Consider the following 19400-nt stretch of genomic DNA (forward strand, 5'->3'; position numbering starts at 1 on the left):
TAAATATTTCTCCAGATAATGTCACAGATCAGTAATTAATGCTTGAAATTTTCTTTTTCATTCTTGATCTTCACAAACATTCAAGACAGGATCAGCAACCTCGAATAAATGTCCATACGGTCCACTCCTCATTGCCAGATCTTTTGCAGTCTCGCCATTGCTATTAGTCATGAGTGGCTTAATAATGCGATTCATCAATAACAGCTGCAAAGTCTCGTGTGCCTGAGGGTTAACAGCAGCAACATGAAGAGGTGTCTGGCCACTGTTGGTAACAGCATTAACATCACTCCCACCGTCAATTAAAATCACGGCACAATCGTGGTGATTCCAACGGCAGGCTGAGTGAAGAGCTGTCCAGCCATCCACTGTTTTTGCAGACACTGAAGCACCGGCACTCAGAAGAAGCTGTAAATATTTTGCCTTGATTAGATACCCAAAAATATGCATCCTCTATGTCCTTGTTTCACTTAACAATACAGAGCAACAACATTGTCTACAGTTTACTAGTAGCTGGTTTTGGATTCTCACAGCCTGGCCCGAGGCTAGCTTTCCTGGAGAATTATTCACCATATATCAAGCCTACTTTTATTTTTACATTTTAGACATGTATTTCCATCTTTATTTTTATGATCCTACATTCCTTTCTTTATTATTTAAACATCCCTTTCAGTTGCTGGGACCTCTTTTTAAATTATTTGATCTTACTGTAAATTTATAACAGCGTGTACTGTATAGTGCAATGCTCTCCACAATAAACACAAACAAACAATAATACAAATACATACAGGGTGGTTTTACATTAAGAATACCATATATAAATCTAATTTAAACAAAAATTCCAGGAAACATTCAGAGGCATAATAAAAATACAGTACAGGTATAATAAAAAAGTGTTTTGTGTAATAAAATAGTAAATCACACAATAAAAATATTACACCAATAAAATTAAGCTTAAAATCAATATGAAAACCTATGTTCATTTAACAGGAGACAGTACCCTACAAAAGCTCCAGTTTACATGGTTTGTTATCAATACTTTCTACCAAGGTCTACATACTGCAGCAAATATAATGTAATCATTCCTTCCATGCATCTCACCATTTTACCTTAACAATCTCTGGGAAATCACTGTATGCAGCCCGATGCAACGGAGTGTACCCATCGCTGTCAGTTGCACCTACAGCTTCAGGATGCTGCTGCAAGATCTTCTCAACAACACTCTGCTTGCCGTTCTCACAGGCCCACAGGATTTCACGCTCGGGTGTTGCTACAAAATACTACCCATTATAAAACTGAATGTATATTAACCTACAGTAAACATCAAGTGATGATCCTATAAATCAGGTCCTACATTACAGTAGTAAGAAATAATTACCTGCGACTAATTTTGGGAGCGTTCTTATTCTCGAAACCCAGACTGCAGTCAAACTTCCAGGCTTTGATGTTAATAACCTGCTTCCTTACATAACCATCACAACCCAGCGGACCTAGCATGAACTTATCAAACTCTTCTTGAAGATTTCTAGCTTCGTTCTGGAAATACTTTCATGTTTGTGGTAGAAGATTGAAGTCATAGACTCTGATATTAAAATTACGTTCTAATTGCATTTCTAGCACCACTATTTTTCATTGTACTGTATACATATATTCTACACTTCTTGCCATCTCTCTTTCTCCAATCAACTGTTATTTTATTTTACAGTACAAATTAGAAACCAGACATTATTTTCACAAGTACAAATTATAAGAATTCTCTCTTCTACATTTCAGATTACAACGTAAATTTATAAAAAATAAAAAAAAAATTGCTATTCATCTTTATATTTTTTACAAAGCTTTAATTTCACCTTGTATAATCCATAAAGGGAAGGGAACTATCAAGAGAAAGCACCAAGGCATCATGATTATATAGCACTTGGAAGGGGTCAGTATAAGGATTTGAGATGATATTTGACAATGTTCTGAAAATCATATTTGACAGACTTTAGACATGGACTGCGTGTAGTCGAAAATACTGATTTAGAAATGGTCATGTCAAATCTTTAAATATGTTATTTTCATAGTTCATATTACAGAAGTATTATTATTATTTTTACTGCTCTCGTTAATTTTTTCGCCTGGTGCATTAAAAAAATAAACAATCTTTTTTTCCTATTGTAAAATTGTAATACAGTATTGTAAAGTATTTTATTATGATTATGAGGAAAAAATTCTTATCATTTAAGAATTACCACGTATGCCATAGTGAGCTAAAGAAATTTTGAAAACATCACCTTCTGAAAATTATTTTCAAGTTAAGTATTTGCAATAAGTTGCTCATCACTAATATCTTCCAAGTCCAAAAAAGTCTTTGAAACTTTGCATGGCATCAATGATTCCTAGCATCGGCATCAGTAAATGAATAGTGTTGCTCTTCGACATGGTGCCAATTTTTGTTTATTAACTCCTAAAAAGGAAACCAAGGCTTTCAGGATTTTTTCTAAAACGCCAAACAATTACCAGGGGTCTACATAGAATCTTTAGGACTTTTGAACAATACGGGGCACATCAAATCTCTAACAGGCAGTAGACAAACTGGCCTCTATCGCTTGAGAGCTATAGAAGTCTTTTAAGTGTTAAAGGTCAAGCCTGTTTTAACACTTAAACGGTGATTATCATCTGTTGACTATCCTTAGAGTACTAATGTGGTTATTGTCATATGATGAATTAAACCATTATCGTCTGGATTTTACATGTATGATGCAAATATGGATATAATAAGTCTATGTGAATGTAATGGATTTTTACCTTGACCCATGAAAAAAATCCTGCTACCATTTCATAGTTAAGAATGCTGTTATCATTATGAATGTTATTAGGTGAATGCAGTCGTCACATGACAATTTAAACAGTTATTGTCTGGGTTTTACATGTACAAGGCAAATATGGATACAATAGCTCTTTGTGGATGTAAACAAAGAATAACCTGTGATAAAACAATCACTGATTCATTTGTAGATAAAACAGGAAGCATCAGCAAAGTCAATCACTGGGTGTAGACAAGTGCCAGATGCAGCCTTACAAAGCGCCTCCACTCAGTGAAATGCTATACATTCACTTATTTTCATGTTATTCTTACATTTTGCTTAATGAAAAAATTTTGGGGGAATTTTTTCATTTTTTGTGCATAGGCAGGTATGACCATATCTCCATAGCCACTGTCCAAGAGTTAATAACATACATTTATTTGTCAAATTAATTTGCCACCTGGTTATGATCAGGCAACAACAACTGTTTGTCTTCTTACCCAAGGGTACTTAATTTTCTTCAAGCGGTGGCTCATTTTGTTGCAACCTATACTTTATGTTATGGTTTTTCCATTTTGGGTAGATCTCTGATCCCCACTTTCCCCTCACCTCAGAGAGAGCGGCATATTCTGACCTTGGCTCGTGGTATGCAAGAACGAGTCTCAGAAGCCTGGTGCATCCCCTAAAGTTTGGCTGAACCTGCACTTACCTCAGGAAGCTACTGAGGGGGACTCTCCCAGAAAATAAGTCTGTATTTTGTAGCCAGGATATTTCACCTGCCTTGAAGGGGAATATGTTAAACTAACCATTACATTGCAGCAGGCCCTTGATATGCATCTAAGTTTGAGAATGCAAATTTGCAGCTGTTGTTGTTATAGATTCAGGTACTGGGAACAAAAAGTTCCAAGTAGCACGGGCTATGGTGAGCCTGTAGTGGACTTACCTGGCACAGGAGCGGGGCTGTGATTTGCAGCTATAAGATTTGTCTTAAATAGTAAATTTTAACAGGTGCAAGAGCTGATTTAAATGTATACAAGTTGTTTCGCTGTGTGACTGGCCTAGGTGTTTTCTGCTAATGTAACCATATGCCAAAACATCCCTTGGAGAATCTAAATGTATTGTTAAGATTTAGAAATGACAAAACAGGGTCATGAGAAAAGAGATAGTGCCACATCCCTTGGGATTGTCCATGGAATGCGCAAGTAAAATGAGGACTCAGAAATTTATCAGTTGGCTGTGGAGTCTGAGTACAGTAAAATGTCCACAACAGCTGACACAATGACTGAAACAATTGAAAAGTAACCAAATTTGGAGCTTGTAAAATGTTTTGACTCTGTTTTGGCTCTACATTATAAAATGATGTATTAGCTTTACTAAATTATACCTTTGTATTTTCTTTGTTATTAATGTTAATGTTAAAAAACTACTTTTGTGTTGTTGCTAGAACTATAGATTCCATAATGTAATAAGTATGCCTGTGATCATTAAGTATCACCTATATATTGTATATCATTTGTTATACCAGTATTTCTTGAACATTCTCACTAATGTTAGCTTACTTCTCTTTTAGTATTATCTGTTTATCCCATTATATCTATAAATAATATTACATCTAAATTATTCTAAGTGTTGTCTGAAATGCTTTGCATAGTAGTGGCTTTATTTGTATTTTTAACCCCCCCGTACCTACAATTGTTCCTTCAGCTTATGTTCTCTGAACATACATTTTATAATTATAATTATTATTATTATTATTACCATTATTATTATTATTATTATTATCATTATAGCAATCCACCACACATGTGGTCACCTCTCCCTCAGTAAGACCATCACCTTTTGATGGTACACTTGCCAGTGACAGGTTGCATCTGGAGTCAGACCCCAGCAATCAACTACCTATAACTGATCCTATTACAGTACCAAATACCATTGTACTTTACATACTCATGAATAACACAACAATAGTAACTATGCTGTATTTTTTTAATACGGGTATAGTTCTACTCGCCTATATTGTAAAGTACAATATAGCAGTAGAATGCTGCTTCTGGAAACTTTCCTTTAAGACTGCTCATAGCCCAGTCAATAGAGTATCGGCCGTACACCCGTGGGGTCCACGGTTCGTTACCCATACAGCCCAGGTGAATGGAATGTTTATTTCCACAGAAGTGTGGATGATAATTTAACGCTGTATTTATTTTGTGGAGATCTAAGCGGTAAAAATAAACTGTTTCAAGTCTTTGGAACACATCACTATATTTTTCCTGTATACAGTAAGCTTATTTTTTATCTGCTTGAATTTACTATGCATAAATTTGTCTAAAAACACATCCCACGTGCAAATTGAAGTCCTGCTATAATAATCAAAGCTAAATTTTTTAACCCAAGGTTTTAGCATTAGGCCCAGATTAAAGAAAAGAACCACAATCATGCTGTGACAAAAATATGCAGCTACAAATACCGTACCCCAAATAAAACCATTATTTATTAATGAGGTACAGCATTACGTCTACAGTATAGAATTTTACTGAGTTCAGTCACCTGAATACCCCATAATCACTTAAATTTCCATAGAGGACACTTAATATTGTTGATCATTGACCAGAAGTATTATTTGTTTACTAACAGAAGCATTTAAACCAAAGTACTGTACTGTAGTTAGATTGTGGTAAACTACACACAGCAACATGCACACAATCTTAATATAGCATCCTTAATTCCTAAAAATACATGCCAAAATTTTTCCAAAAATAATTAACAGGTGTGTACAGAACAGGTATTAAAAAAAACAATCTCTTTCAGTCAACAACTTATTCTTAGAATGGAAAGCAAGGACTATACAGTCACAAAAGTGGATAGCTTTCTTACTTTTTACTTTTTATTCAGCAAGAGTGCAGTGAAAGGTGGCTTCTATAAGATGTGTTGCTTTTGGCTTTATATGCCATCACATTGCTCATCATGCCTTCAAGAGGAGTGGATCAAGATTTTGTGGTGAATTGTCACTAGTAAAAATAGAGATGTGCATTCAAGATTTTATAAACACCTTTTTTTTTACCCAGTATGAAACTGGTTAAAACCAAATCCTCCAAACTGGACAAATCCTAAAAAAATTCATGAAAATTCTAAATTACCTGTACTCTTAAAACAAAAGAAAAATATTTATAATACAGTACTGTAAAATGTATACAAATCCTTCATTGCACTGGAATCCTATGAAATGATCTGAATACGTCATTTAAGTGACAGTAATTCAACAAATAATACAACTGTAAAATAATTCTACAATGTACAGAAATAATTGGTGAATGCCAACTTAATGAAGTCTTTAAGTTAATTTATTATCAGTGTTGTACTGTACAACTGAAATAAAAGATGACGAATAATTTGGTGCAAAGCTTCAGATCAAAAATTTATAAAGTAATTTTCCTACCTTTTAATTTTAACAAACGAAACAAGCTAAATATACTTTAATTAAGGTAAGGTAATTATTACGAGAAAGTACTGAACCAACATAGGTACTTTAAGAGTACAGTACTTGGAAGGAGTATAAGGACAGAATAGGATCTAGGATATGAGAACCTATGGTTATTACAGGCTGGTCTTATAGCTTTCATGTGTATGGTTATGTCTGTTAGGCATATAAATTAAGGAAACTGAAGATTTATTGGCTATACAGGGCAGCTCCTATTTATATCTAGCGAAACTCATTCATATACCAGTCCAGTGGTACCTCGGAATACAAGTGTCCCTGAATACGAGTTTTTCGGAATACGAGCAGGATTTGCTCGGAAAATGTGCCTCGGAAGGTGAGGGTTACCTCGGAACACGAGTTTGTTGATACGCGTACAGGCCGAACTAGCGCGTGGTGGTACGGCGATCGTTGCCCCTCACCCCTCAGTTTACCAGTGCCTCACGCCCAGTGACTATCCCACGTCAATTCTTCACCCGGGTTTTCAGTGTTTTGTTGGATTTTTGGCCATTTGACCATAAAAGTTGTTATTATATATCTCACCTTGGGTCCCAAGAAAGCCAGTGGTAAGGATCAAGGCAAGAAAGCCCATGTGAGGATGACAATAGAGGAGAAACAAGAGATCATTCAGAAGCATGAAAATGGTACACAGATTGTTGAACTGTGGGAAGAGATGCAAACTTTTATTGAAAAGACTCACCCAGAGAAAGCTGTAGTAGGCCGTTGCCTTAAATCTTTTCAATGATAATGTGATGCATTACTACAGACAGCTTGCGAAGAAGGGAAAAACAAGCTTCGATGGACAGATTTGTTGAGAAAATTAAGCAGTGAGCCACAACCAGGACCTAGTGGTATGCAGGCAAAACGTGCCAGGGAGTGCACACCAGAAAGGTCTTCACTGCCTGATGTTATAATGGAAGGGGATTCCCCTTCCAAACAGTAACACCTCTCCTCCTCCCCCCTCCTCACCATCTTCCATACGCCTACAGCATTCAACAACAAGGGCAAGTAATAATTTGAACATAGTTTTGTAGGTTTATTTAGATGAATTAGGTATAAAATTTAGTTTGAAGTGAGGTTTTTGGGGTAGTCAGGAACGGATTAATTCATTTCCCATTAATTCTTATGGGGAAATTAGCTTCAGAATACGAGTTTTCGGAATACAAACTGTCTCCAGGAACGGATTAAACTCTTAAACCGAGGTACCACTGTACTGTACACATCTAACTTATGCCTGAAACAATCAAACGATTCCACATCTATTTATGTTGCACAGTAATCTATTCCAGAGATCAACCATTCTATTTCCAAACTGGTAATTACCCAGGTCTTTCCTAAATCTAACCTCATTCAATATACTGTACAGTACTGTATATATCTACTATTTTGTGTTGATATACTTGACACCTTATTAATATCTCCTCTGATATAACCTTTTATATATCATATCCTCTGATATGTATAGCCTTTTATATATATCATATCTGATATAGCCTTTTATATATCATATCCTTTGATATAGTCTTTTATTCATTTCTATATTGTACTTCAGTCATGTCACCCATTACTCTTTGCCTTTCTAGTGAATGTAAATTTAGCTTTTTTAAATTCACTATATTATTATAAACTTCAACTGAATTTATGACTATTCTATAGTATGGTGATCAAATTGAGCTGTATAATCTAAATGGGGCCCTAACAAAAGCAAGATAAGAAGAATAACAACATCAGTCATTTCATTGCTAATGCTTCAAGAAATAAATTCCAGTATCCTATTTGTCTTATTACAAACATTTATGCATTGGTTTTTCTTTGTTTTGCTTTTAATCCCTACTAATCATTTTTTTTTTTTTTTGCATTCTGTTTTGCCATTTCAACAATATCCAACTTATATCTGGTAACTACTGTATTATCATTAAGGTCCTGGTAGTACAGTCGGGTTCTTTCTCTAAGCACAATCGTGAATTCCGAGTTCAAATCCCAGATGGGACAGAAATGGTTGGGCATGTTTCCTTTCATCTAATGCCTCTCTTCACCTAGCAGCAAGTAGGTACTCAGGAGGTAGTCAGTGTGTTGTGGGGTTGCATCCTGGGCGGGGTTAGTAATTCGACCATGCGGGGGACCTTGATAATAGCCTATGTTGAATACACTAACTTCCTGTCCCCTGACACAGTGAATTAATTATTACCTAGCCTCAAAACCCTATATTTTTCAGCATTATATTGGATTTGCAGTCTTTTGTCCATTTCAAAAGTCTACCTAAATTTTCTTGAAGCAATTTTGAGTCACCTGAATTTATTTCCTGTAATGGGAGGCCTGGTCGGAGACCAGGCTGCAGGGCCGTTGATCCCTGGAACCTCCACAAGGTAGGGAGCCACTATTTTTATATCATCCATAAATTTGCAAATCTTGTTGCTCAATCCCATAACTAAACTATTTACATATATGGTAAACACCTGAGATCCCAGGACAGAACCCCAGGGCACTCTTTTTAGTTTCCCATTACAATTTAATTCCATTTATACCATCTCTATTTCCTTTCAAATAACCATGCCCTTGTCTAACTTGGATAGCTCCCCCAAATTCCTCCTCTCCATTCCTTTACCCCGTCCCATCCTGAACCCTTCCAAGTGCTAGGCGTAATGGCTTGGCACCTATCCCCTAATAATTCCCTCCCTCCCCCAATACCATGAGCTTTCTAACCAGTCTTTTGTGAGGCTCAGTATCACAAGCTTTGCTAAATGAAGTACTCCTAACCAATGACAAACCATTCCCTAGGATGCAAACCACAATATTTGACTAACTCTCAGCTACCTACTGCTACCTGGTTGATGGGGTTCTGGGAGTTCTTCTACTCCCCAAGCCCGGCCCGAGGCCAGGCTCGAATATGTGAATAGATATCCAGTATGGGGAAACATACCTATACATATCACTGATCCTGGGTATTGAACACAGAACCAATTGTTGTGAGCCAACTAAGATAATCATTATGCTACAAATCACAGAGGACATTTCAGGTCCAAAGTTCCACTAATAATGTAGTAAACCTTAAATTTTACCCTGAAATATTACCAGTAAAAATGCTGGTGTGACATCAGATTGTATACTACACATACTGTATATAATTTACATAGTAGGTTAAGTGGGGCATGAAAATCTGTATGACAACTGTCAACCATGCAAAGTGAATTTGATCTATAAATACAGCCTATTCTAGCCTAAATTAGCCAATCGGAGGAGACCGGGAGAGCCAACAACTGCACAATAACAACTGTGGCCAAACATGCTGACAACAGGCCATAGATATACTAAAATATAAAAAAAAGTCTCTCGAGGAATAGAACTGAGAAGCGGAGGGGGGGGTGGGTGTGAGCTGTCCTCAGGTGAGGGTAACCAAGAGAGTCACAGTAGTTTCAAAGCGTTATATGACAAAGAGTGCTGGGAAGACGGGACACCACGAGCGTAGCTCTCATCCTGTAACTACACTTAGGTAATTACACACACCGTGGGGGTCAGGGTCGGCCTCCACGTCGTTGCTCTCCTCGTCCCAGCCAGACGTCCAGGCCACGGGTCTCTCCGGCTCCTCTAGCTCCTCCTCCTCCTCCTCCTCGCCACACGCCGCCGCTTCCTCGTTGTCACTCATCAGCGCTAACTTGATCAAATATCTCAGTCACCTCTAGACATAATTCTTACCACAAGGTTTATATTCCGCACCGCAGGACTCTCGTTATTCACACTCCCGGGCCGCATATAAGGACATCAGTCACTTGGTACACAAGACACTTGGCACACAAATATTTTTATCATTTCGGACACAAAATTTGTAAGTTTCGTATATACATGATGGGGCAATATTAAAAACACAATATAATGTTATTACCAGTTAAAATCTTCTACTTAACAAGCATATATTTATTAAATGAAGTTCAGTGATGTGATGGACATAATTCGGGTTTCATAAGAACAACGCACCCAGTGTAAACCCTACTCATCAAAAGGCCCACAAACAGAATCGAACGCACAAAACTTGACTGTGGCCAGTTTTTGGGTAGACTCATGTTACATTTACTATGTGATAGTTATACTTGTATATGATAATAATATGTATTAAGGGTAAACCCCTAATATGTAATATTTATTAATAAAAACAAAGTCAGAAGCCACACGCCTGTCTCCACATGTCTTTTATGTTAAAATACTGTATTTTGGGAGCTCTTGTACATGTATGCTAGATGACGTTCATAACTGATCTCGCCTTCAGTCAATCATAATGCTAATAATGTTTATTTATTTAGTGGAATAAATTTCTGGTCCCACTAAGATATGATGCGCCTTAGAATTAATGGAAACATTATAATAATTCTTTTTTTTTTGTTATATTAAAATATAAAACCCATGGCCCCTCAGTTTAACTCCCATAACATGCTAAACATGCACTCACTCCACACATTCTCGTGTGTTCTTTACATGTGCAAACCCTTGTTCCTAAATGCTAATCTTGATCTGAAACGTTTCCTTAATAGGTGTAATAGAACCCATGAGCACTACACCAGAAATAAATATCTCTGATATCCCCAGAGTCTAACTAAATCTGTCTAAACAATCCATGCAAATAAAAGGACACAGTCTATGGAACTCACTCCCTAATGAATTAAAAAATTGTCCAACCTATGCTTTATTCAAAAGTAAAACCAAAAAGTACCAATATATATATATTATATTAATCTATATATTAATATTCTTAACTTATTATCAACTTCTATTACCAGCAGCGAACACAAGCCAGCATATTTGTATATACGAAAGGGCTCGTGTAAACAAAAATTTTAATTAAACGAACTGGTTTTTATGTACGGTATCCGAAATGGTTATGTACGATTCGACCAGTCTCCAGCAAAACAAACATCAGCTGTTCGGAACTCCTTTTTATGGCGCCCTAAACGCTGACCTTTAAATCATTTTAAACCTACAGCCGACACATTATCCGTATGTATGATATTGATACAATAACTGTTTATCATATTGGTGCATCAACTGTGTTTATTAATTAACTGTTGTGTAGGGAAGGTGAGGCAGTAATGTGGTTGCTAGCCTGGGAGGTGAAGGTGAGGCAATAATGTGGTTGCTAACTTGTGAGGTGAAGGTGAGGCAGTAATGTGGTTGCTAGCCTGGGAGGTGAAGGTGAGGCAATAATGTGGTTGCTAACTTGTGAGGTGAAGGTGAGGCAATAATGTGGTTGCTAGCCTGGGAGGTGAAGGTGAGGCAGTAATGTGGTTGCTAGCCTGGGAGGTGAAGGTGAGGCAATAATGTGGTTGCTAACTTGTGAGGTGAAGGTGAGGCAATAATGTGGTTGCTAGCCTGGGAGGTGAAGGTGAGGCAGTAATGTGGTTTAAAAAAAAAAAGCATGTTTTTTACCTGTCACATGTGTGGCATCTATATAGTAGGTATATTAAAACACACGCGTATTCAAATGAAACGTATCAAAATTTCAAAGCAATCTGAAGAACTTAAGGAGATTACAGCATGTGTTACTCTTACGTCCAATAGTAGTTGGAACTGTTTAAAAAAAAATGCATGTTTTTTCCTGTCACAGGTGAGACATGTATATAGTAGATATATAAAAACACACGCCTCTTTGAATGCAACGTTGTGTCAAAATTTCAAAGCAATCGGTGAAGAACTTTCGGAGATTAGCTATTTTGAACAAACGAACATTTACATTTTTATTTATATATGTATATATTATATATATTTTTTTAGCAGTCTCCGTGGTGTAGTGGTAAGACACTCGCCTGGCGTTCCGCGAGCGCTATGTCATGGGTTCGTATCCTGGCCGGGGAGGATTTACTGGGCGCAAATCCTTAACTGTAGCCTCTGTTTAACGCAACAGTAAAATGTGTACTTGGATGAAAAAACGATTCTTCGCGGCAGGGGATCGTATTCCAGGGACCATAGGATTAAGGACTTGCCCGAAACGCTACGCGTACTAGTGGCTGTACAAGAATGTAACAACTCTTGTATATATCTCAAAAAAAAAAAAAAAAAAAAAAAAAAAAATGTGACGAGAAAAGTAGGTGGTATTGCAGTCTCTAGGCAGATAGAATGCCAATCAAATAAAATAATAAAAAAATAAATAAAAAAAAAAGGAAAAAAAAGTTAAATTGCAAGTTGTCTTCACAGTAAGGTAAACTGTAGGATAAAGCAGAGGGAAAAACCATTTAAAAATACAGTACTGTACTTTACTTTGATAGAAAAATGAAATTAAACAAATTACAAAACAAAATATCCAGGCTTGGCTCTAATACAAAGTGTGCAAAACAAACAAGATGAGCAATCAAATTTACGTTACGTTAATGTGCAAATAAAATATGGTGCAGGAATACTGTGAGTCAAACTGAATAGCTCTGTTACCACACCGGGGTATGTCAACAGGTCTACTCAGCAGAGCACCCAGGAGTAATCTGAATCTTAGTGGGCTAGGCAGCCCAATATATACACGATAACGGCCGTGTAGATGGCGCTGGGTCCTTCTTTAACTATTAACCGGCTCTTAAACTGCTTGTTTCGGATGGCGTGAGCTCCCAGCGACCCAGGTGCGAGGTGGGGTGACGGGCAGTGGTGAAGCGGTAGGTAGACTGGTGGTATTGTCTAGACGTCTGGAAAATAGTTGTTGTTGTTTTGGCTGCAGTTCTTTATTAAATAGACGTGATATGATAGAATAAGTGAAATAGACGTGATATGATAGAATAAGTGAAATAGACGTGATATGATAGAATAAGTGAGGATGGAGCAGGCCAAATCTCTTCCTAGAGATTTTACCGTGACAATATAATGTATATAATAATTACATACATACACTGTATACAGTATATATGTCATATCGAATACCCAGAGTTGCCTAACCAGCCGAATTTTTGTGAAATATATATTTTTTCCAAGATGTTTTCTTATGAAATTATAAAGTTTTCATTGTATTATATATGATTGCAGTTTTATATTGAGTCAAAACTAACTTAGAAATTTTATCAAACCTAACCTAACCTAACATAACTAAGTTAGTAACTCATGTTCCTAATATACAGTAATAGATTATTATTGTTAGAAATGAACCAATCTCGAAAGAAATATTTGAAAATAACAAAAATCATTTGGCCTGTTGGACAAATCGAATCATACATACTAGGTCAATTACCGAGGTTCTGGCTATTAGGCAATTATATATATATATATATATATATATATATATATATATATATATATATATATATATATAATGTACCTAGTAGCCAGAATGCACTTCTCGGGCTACTATGCAAAGTTCGATTTGCCTAATAGGCCAAGTGATTTTCTTTCTTTTTTTTCAAAATATTGTTTCCATTTGGTTTATATGAAATATTATTATTATATTATGACATAAATTATTGATTTTGTTATGTTAGTTTAGAATAAGTAAAGATAGGTTAGGTAGGGTTGGTTAGGTTTGGTCATATATCTACGTTAGTTTTAACTCAAATTAAGTAAAATAAACTCATACATAATGAAATGAATACCTTTATCAATTCATAAGAAAATAAATTAGAAAAATATTTAAATTTAGGAAAATTTGGCTTATTAGGCAAATCGAGCCTTGCATGGTAGGCCGAGAAGTGCGTTCTGGCTACTAGGAAGTGCGTTCTGGCTACTAGGAAGTGCGTTCTAGCATATACATATTGCTAAATATATGCATATGCATATATTTAGCATATGCATATATGCATATGCATTTCTTGCAGGTCGGTGTTCAATCCCTGACCGTCCAAGTGGTTGGGCACCATTCATTTCCCCCCCCCTGTCCCGTTCCAAATCCCTATCCTGACCCTTTCCAAGTGCTCTATAGTAGTATTGGCTTGGCACTTTCCCCTGGTATGTCCCTCCCTCCCGGGACACTCGAACCACGGACCACATACTGTACCAACATAACCAACTGTAAGCAACATTACAACATAACCAACATTACATACCAACTGTAACTCTACCTACTGAACCACCAACGGGAAGGCCTAATAAGGTGCCAAGTATATCAACACAAAATAGAACACGTAACAAGGGATAAAAATTGGATATGTTTATTTTCATAAAGGCATGGGTAAAATATGGTTTGGGAAATTGGATTGATGATTTAAAGAGCAGATAACCAGGTAACACGATATAGACGTAGGCTCTCTGGATTATTTTGAAGATATGGTGGCGCAGCTGCTGCTGCTTAATACAACTATCTTGATACAGTATGTGTACGCTTCATTAATGATGAAGGTTTGCTTGCAAGGGCTTTATTCAGTCTCAATAGATACGTAGGACTTGCAGTTTCTAAAGGTAAACGAAGGAGAAGTGAGAATGTGGGTTAAGGCCATTTATTTCCATTTATTTGAGGGATGGTGTACAACTATACTCTATATTTAGTATCTATTTGATACTACTAATGCGTGTGTACTTATTCCATTAAAGTAGGTTTTTATTTTGCATTGCAATGATATGCGTGTTACCAATAAATTACTGCCAATAACGGTTGGTATTCACGGGGAATGCATGAATAATTCTTCCGTAAACAGCAGAAAAGCTGCGGCATTGCCAATCATTAGGATGTAAAAAACGCCTTGCAGCTGCCCAAGTCCGAGGGGCTGCAGCTGGCCCTCCTGGCGAGTCTCCTCCGTATCAATTGCCTGCCGCCTCGTAGGGTCGTTGATAATCTGGGAGAGCCACTTGCTGATGATCCCCGCCTCCAGCAGCCGCCGAATTTGTTGGCTGAACTTTTTCCGGAAGGGACACCCAGGATTCATAGCCCAGGCGATATCCGCGTGGACGAAGTCGGTGGTGGCAACATGCAACTGTCGCTCGCCCGTCACAGAGGTGAACCTGCAACATACAATTTATGCACTGTCTGTAAATCGAATAGTGCGTAGAGAACCTCGCCAGATAGGAGTATTTTCCGACTCGGTTCACTGGATAATGTGTCTACAAATGGTGTTCCTTATCACCCGAATGGTGCGCCCTGTCCACCTGATAGTGAAACTATGGTCAAAAAGTGAATTTGGATGAGGTACCTGATAGCGATCCTGTCCTCCATGTAGAGTCTCCAGGTGATGAAGGCATATTTGGTGTCCCTAGCCATGATGAGACACTCATCCAGGGACGGACACACCTTCAGTCCCTTGTACACCTTCTGGTAAAGAGGCACCTGTGACGACTTCAGAAGCTGGTAATCCGCAGCACCTTGATCCTACACCCAGGGTCAGGGCATTAGTGTGTGAGCAAGATGTTAATCTTTAACATCTTGCCAACATAGAAATATCAACGTTCTTTAAATATTAAATGACGCAGAGAACTACATATGCAATTTTGGATTGATTTCTATGATTAATCTAGGCCTCTAGACCTATGTGGTTTATTTTTGTTTTGTGATAAATTGAACCGAGTAAGCAATTCGACCAGATTTTGTATCTTGTTACTTTGTGTAAAGACGTGCATAATACTGCATAATACCAGGGTTCCCCAAAAGGATCTTGACCATAGTACTAGTTTATTAACGCAATCATGTGTGTACAAATTAAAATAAACTAACAAAAGTAGTTAAAGTGCATTTTAGTTATAATTTTTAAAATTCATGTAGTATGTGTATTAACTTTATTTGTATCTTATTTTTTACATTATGATTGTTAATAAAATAGTCATACCGTACAGTAAATTTTGGGCCACCCTATACATTTATATTCATTTTGGGCCACCCTATACATTTATATACATTTTGGGTCACCCTATACATTTATATACATTTTGGTCCACCCTATACATTTATATACATTTTGGGTCACCCTATACATTTAAGGCCAGGCTCGTTAAAGAGAGAGCCGTTCCCCCCAAGACGTATTCTGCAATGTTTACGTATTATGCTTTAAAAATAAAAAATCCCATATGTAAAGTAATATTATTATATATGAAAGTTCTGTGTATAGTTAAGTGTAGGTTAGGTGTAGTTATGTATTATTTGTATTTTGAGTTTATTCAAAACAATAGTTTGAGGGTCCCGATAGTACAGTCGGGTTCGTTCTCGATTCACAATCGAGAATTCCGGGTTCGAATCACGTGTGGGACAGAAATGGTTGGGCGCGTTTCCTATCACCTCAAGCCTCTGTCCACTTAGTAGTAAATAGATACCCAGGAGTTAGTCGGCTTGTTGAAGACACATCTCGTTTCCACCATATTCCTACCTGGATTCCCCAGGAGAAATCGGACTCTACGAGCTGCTCTAATGTGTTGAGGGTCGGGGAGAGTGTTGGGAGAGTAAAGGAGGCAGTAAGCATCGCCACGTACGAGGTGAGAGTCACCAGGGAGAAGATGATCCACGTCACCACCAACACACGCGGACCGTCTGCTTCCGACCAATGAAAACCCTGCCTGGAATGAAATATAATAATAGCTTTCAGCAATCTGGATCAAGAGGCCTTATCAAGGGCAATTACCAACCTTCCCCAGGATGCATCGCGCACAACATTTTGATTTGCAGACGACGAGTCACAATACCGTGGCTGAAGTATGTTAACCAGACCACACACTAGAAGGTGAAGGGACGACGACGTTTCGGTCCGTCCCGGATCATTCTCACAATCGACTTGAGAATACTCCCGGACGGACCGAAACGTCGTCGTCCCTTCACCTTCTAGTGTGCGGTCTCGTCAACATTTTGATTTGCCTTCGGATTGTCTTTTGATATCAGCCTTAAATATTGTGTATTTCTCATTTTATTTTACTTAAAACTTTGTTACACAAAATGGGTTTCAACATTGGTCATATGCAAGGTACAAGGCTACTTGTGTGTCGAGTTCTTCCAGCTCCTCCGATGGTGGGCAGGAACCATGGATGCAGTGTGCGTTTCCTCTCTGTAACGCCACACTAAGGCGTTGAAAAAGGTATAATATTATTAATATTCAACAGTAGACGAGGAGGTAGTAGAAATAGAGAAGGTGGTAGTAGAAGTAGAGGAGGAGATAGTAGAAACAAACTCCACACTCAGTTCTAAGAGCGGTGCACAGTTCTAAGAGTAGATGCAACAGACGACTAATAGCCTATGCATGACATCAAATTATTGATATATCGGAAGGTAACCGAAGCAACTTACGACAGGCAAGCGCCGAAGATTTTCAAGAATGTTTGAGAGAAGGAAGGGGATGTGTCTTTTGGGGCCGGGTTTAGGGTCTTTAGGGGTTGAGCTACAATGCAGGCGGCGTGGTAGAACAATCCCATTGCCACCAGCACTATCAGAAACCCTGCCCATACCTGCAATACAATATACCCACACCTGTTAGGAACTACATTAAAATTCAGTATATTTATATTTGCATCAGATATATGGTCACACTAATGCCAAGTAATACTACAACTAATAATAATAATAGAGAAATTCCGTAGGAGCCATGATGAGGGTTCGAACCTATGTAGTGGGTAGTCCCACGCACACGCCCCAGACAACGGAATTTCTCACTGATAGTCACGTTAGTGTGAATACTCTCTGAATAATACTAATAATTAAATCAGCCTAATTCTTAATTAAATTGAGGAATTTTTTTATGAATTAATAAAAGTTAAATTTTTATTTAAATTAAGGCAGTTCGTTTATAAGAGGTCGTATGGGAATACTATGTCGACGGGACTTGCTGACTACCAAACAAGTTTTTTTGTTTAGTTTTCGGGGTCAATACGCCAGGTTAGGCTAGGTTTTAATTATCATTGCTTAACACGTCAGAACAACGCGATAGGCGCATTTTGTTTTTATCAATATACAGATTTTAACAGGAAATTAATAATTACAAGACAATACAATAATACGATTCTAAAATCTTTAAAACAACCATTAAGAGAAAGTAATTTGTTAAATATTAGCACCAACGTTAAATATAAAAATATTAAACATTTCTTGAATTTATCATAACGTCTAAATAAAAGGTGAAATTAGTTGTACCATGGGCTGGAAAGGCTTTATAAGGGCAAGAGATTGGTTGAGGAGTCGTGGCTTAGTTGTGCAGAAGGTGAGCGGGTCGTTGAAGTAGTCTACTGTGTAGTCGATTACCTCCGCCCGGTCCCCAGTGAGGGCCACGTTCAGAGAGAAGTCCGCCTCGTAACGTGCCACAGCTCCTATCACTCCTGCGAATGGAGGTAACATCTTGTGAGCAAGACTTTTGAGGAAAGAGGCAAAAACGTTGAGGTTTAGTAGAGTTAAAGTAACTGGAGGAAGGGGAGCGGACTCGTTTATTTAACGAGAAGTAGGTATCTATTCTATTATTGTCTAAAAGCTGGGCATCCAGTTTATTATTGCCTGGAAGTGCACAACAAGTCTGTTATTGTTTGAATGTATGCACAGTCTATTATTTTCGAGTTCATTATTTTCTGGAAGTGTGCACAGTATGTATGGAAGTGAATGAACTTGTCTATTATTGTCTGGAAGTGAATGAACTTGTCTATTATTGTCTGGAAGTGGGAATTTGTCTATTATTGTCTGGAAATTGGCATTCAGTTTATCATTATTATCTGGAAATGGCCACCCAGTCTATTATTGTCTGTGGGTAAACACCCTGTCTGTTATTATCTGGAGGTGGGCACCCTATTTATTATTGTCTGGAGTGAGCACCCCGTCTATTATTGTTTGGAGTGGGCACCCAGTCTGTTATTGACTGGGGTGGGCACTTGGTTAATTTTGAAATGTTTATTGTGTTCACATTTACTAAATTCACTACAGTACTTAACTCCAGTTTTGCAGAGGCCTGTTTTAAATTAAAGGGATACTTATCATGTGTGCGAATTTCTTTAAAATCTTAAGACACTTAAGTCATGTTACCTTTGATTTATACGTTTTCGTGACGAATAAGTGTAATTTTGTAGCCTATATAATTTGCACCTTAAACCAGGCACCCTTCCTGAAATTTAATCTGAAGACTATTTAACTCCTGATATAGTTTTTTGTTTACAATGAGAGCATCCAGCTCTGCTGTGAAACCATCGTGGTAGCTGACCTGTGTAAGTGCCGTTCTCCAGCTTGTAGCCCCACTGGCGAACGTTTGGCTCCCTCACACGGTAGGTGAAGTTGAAGTGGGACGCTATGGTGTTGAGTATGC

At 37.6% G+C, this 19400-nt stretch overlaps 2 protein-coding genes across 2 annotated transcripts; both read right to left on the reverse strand.

Moving 5' to 3' along the window:
• Positions 1 to 57: 57 nt before the first annotated feature.
• On the reverse strand, positions 58 to 10042 carry LOC123761684 (ankyrin repeat domain-containing protein 49-like). Its single transcript, XM_045747783.2, has 3 exons — positions 9763 to 10042; positions 1107 to 1267; positions 58 to 405 (listed from the first exon to the last, which is right to left on the reverse strand). The coding sequence occupies exons 1-3, from the start codon at positions 9899 to 9901 to the stop codon at positions 58 to 60; spliced, it is 648 nt and encodes a 215-aa protein (XP_045603739.2). The 5' UTR covers positions 9902 to 10042.
• Positions 10043 to 14767: 4725 nt separating this feature from the next.
• Positions 14768 to 18704, reverse strand: LOC123761807 (glutamate receptor ionotropic, delta-1-like). Its single transcript, XM_045748027.2, has 5 exons — positions 18251 to 18704; positions 17411 to 17568; positions 16503 to 16689; positions 15339 to 15514; positions 14768 to 15150 (listed from the first exon to the last, which is right to left on the reverse strand). The coding sequence occupies exons 1-5, from the start codon at positions 18449 to 18451 to the stop codon at positions 14811 to 14813; spliced, it is 1062 nt and encodes a 353-aa protein (XP_045603983.2). The 5' UTR covers positions 18452 to 18704; the 3' UTR covers positions 14768 to 14810.
• Between the last annotated feature and the right edge of the window lie 696 nt (positions 18705 to 19400).

This window comes from Procambarus clarkii, chromosome 24, assembly GCF_040958095.1.
Source record: "Procambarus clarkii isolate CNS0578487 chromosome 24, FALCON_Pclarkii_2.0, whole genome shotgun sequence".
Taxonomy (NCBI): Eukaryota; Metazoa; Arthropoda; class Malacostraca; order Decapoda; family Cambaridae; genus Procambarus; species Procambarus clarkii.

What these genes read in the sequence shown, in the direction of transcription:
- LOC123761684 (XM_045747783.2), bottom strand. Translation starts at nt 9,901, where the DNA reads ATGAGTGACAACGAGGAAGCGGCGGCGTGTGGCGAGGAGGAGGAGGAG. An exon ending in GGCCGACCCTGACCCCCACG is followed by an intron (nt 1,268 to 9,762) that starts GTGTGTGTAATT and finishes AGTATTTTGTAG; the next exon opens with CAACACCCGAGCGTGAAATC. An exon ending in ATTTCCCAGAGATTGTTAAG is followed by an intron (nt 406 to 1,106) that starts GTAAAATGGTGA and finishes AAATATTTACAG; the next exon opens with CTTCTTCTGAGTGCCGGTGC.
- LOC123761807 (XM_045748027.2), bottom strand. Translation starts at nt 18,451, where the DNA reads ATGTTACCTCCATTCGCAGGAGTGATAGGAGCTGTGGCACGTTACGAG. An exon ending in TAAAGCCTTTCCAGCCCATG is followed by an intron (nt 17,569 to 18,250) that starts GTACAACTAATT and finishes ATTGTATTGCAG; the next exon opens with GTATGGGCAGGGTTTCTGAT. An exon ending in GAGGACAGGATCGCTATCAG is followed by an intron (nt 15,151 to 15,338) that starts GTACCTCATCCA and finishes TGTATGTTGCAG; the next exon opens with GTTCACCTCTGTGACGGGCG.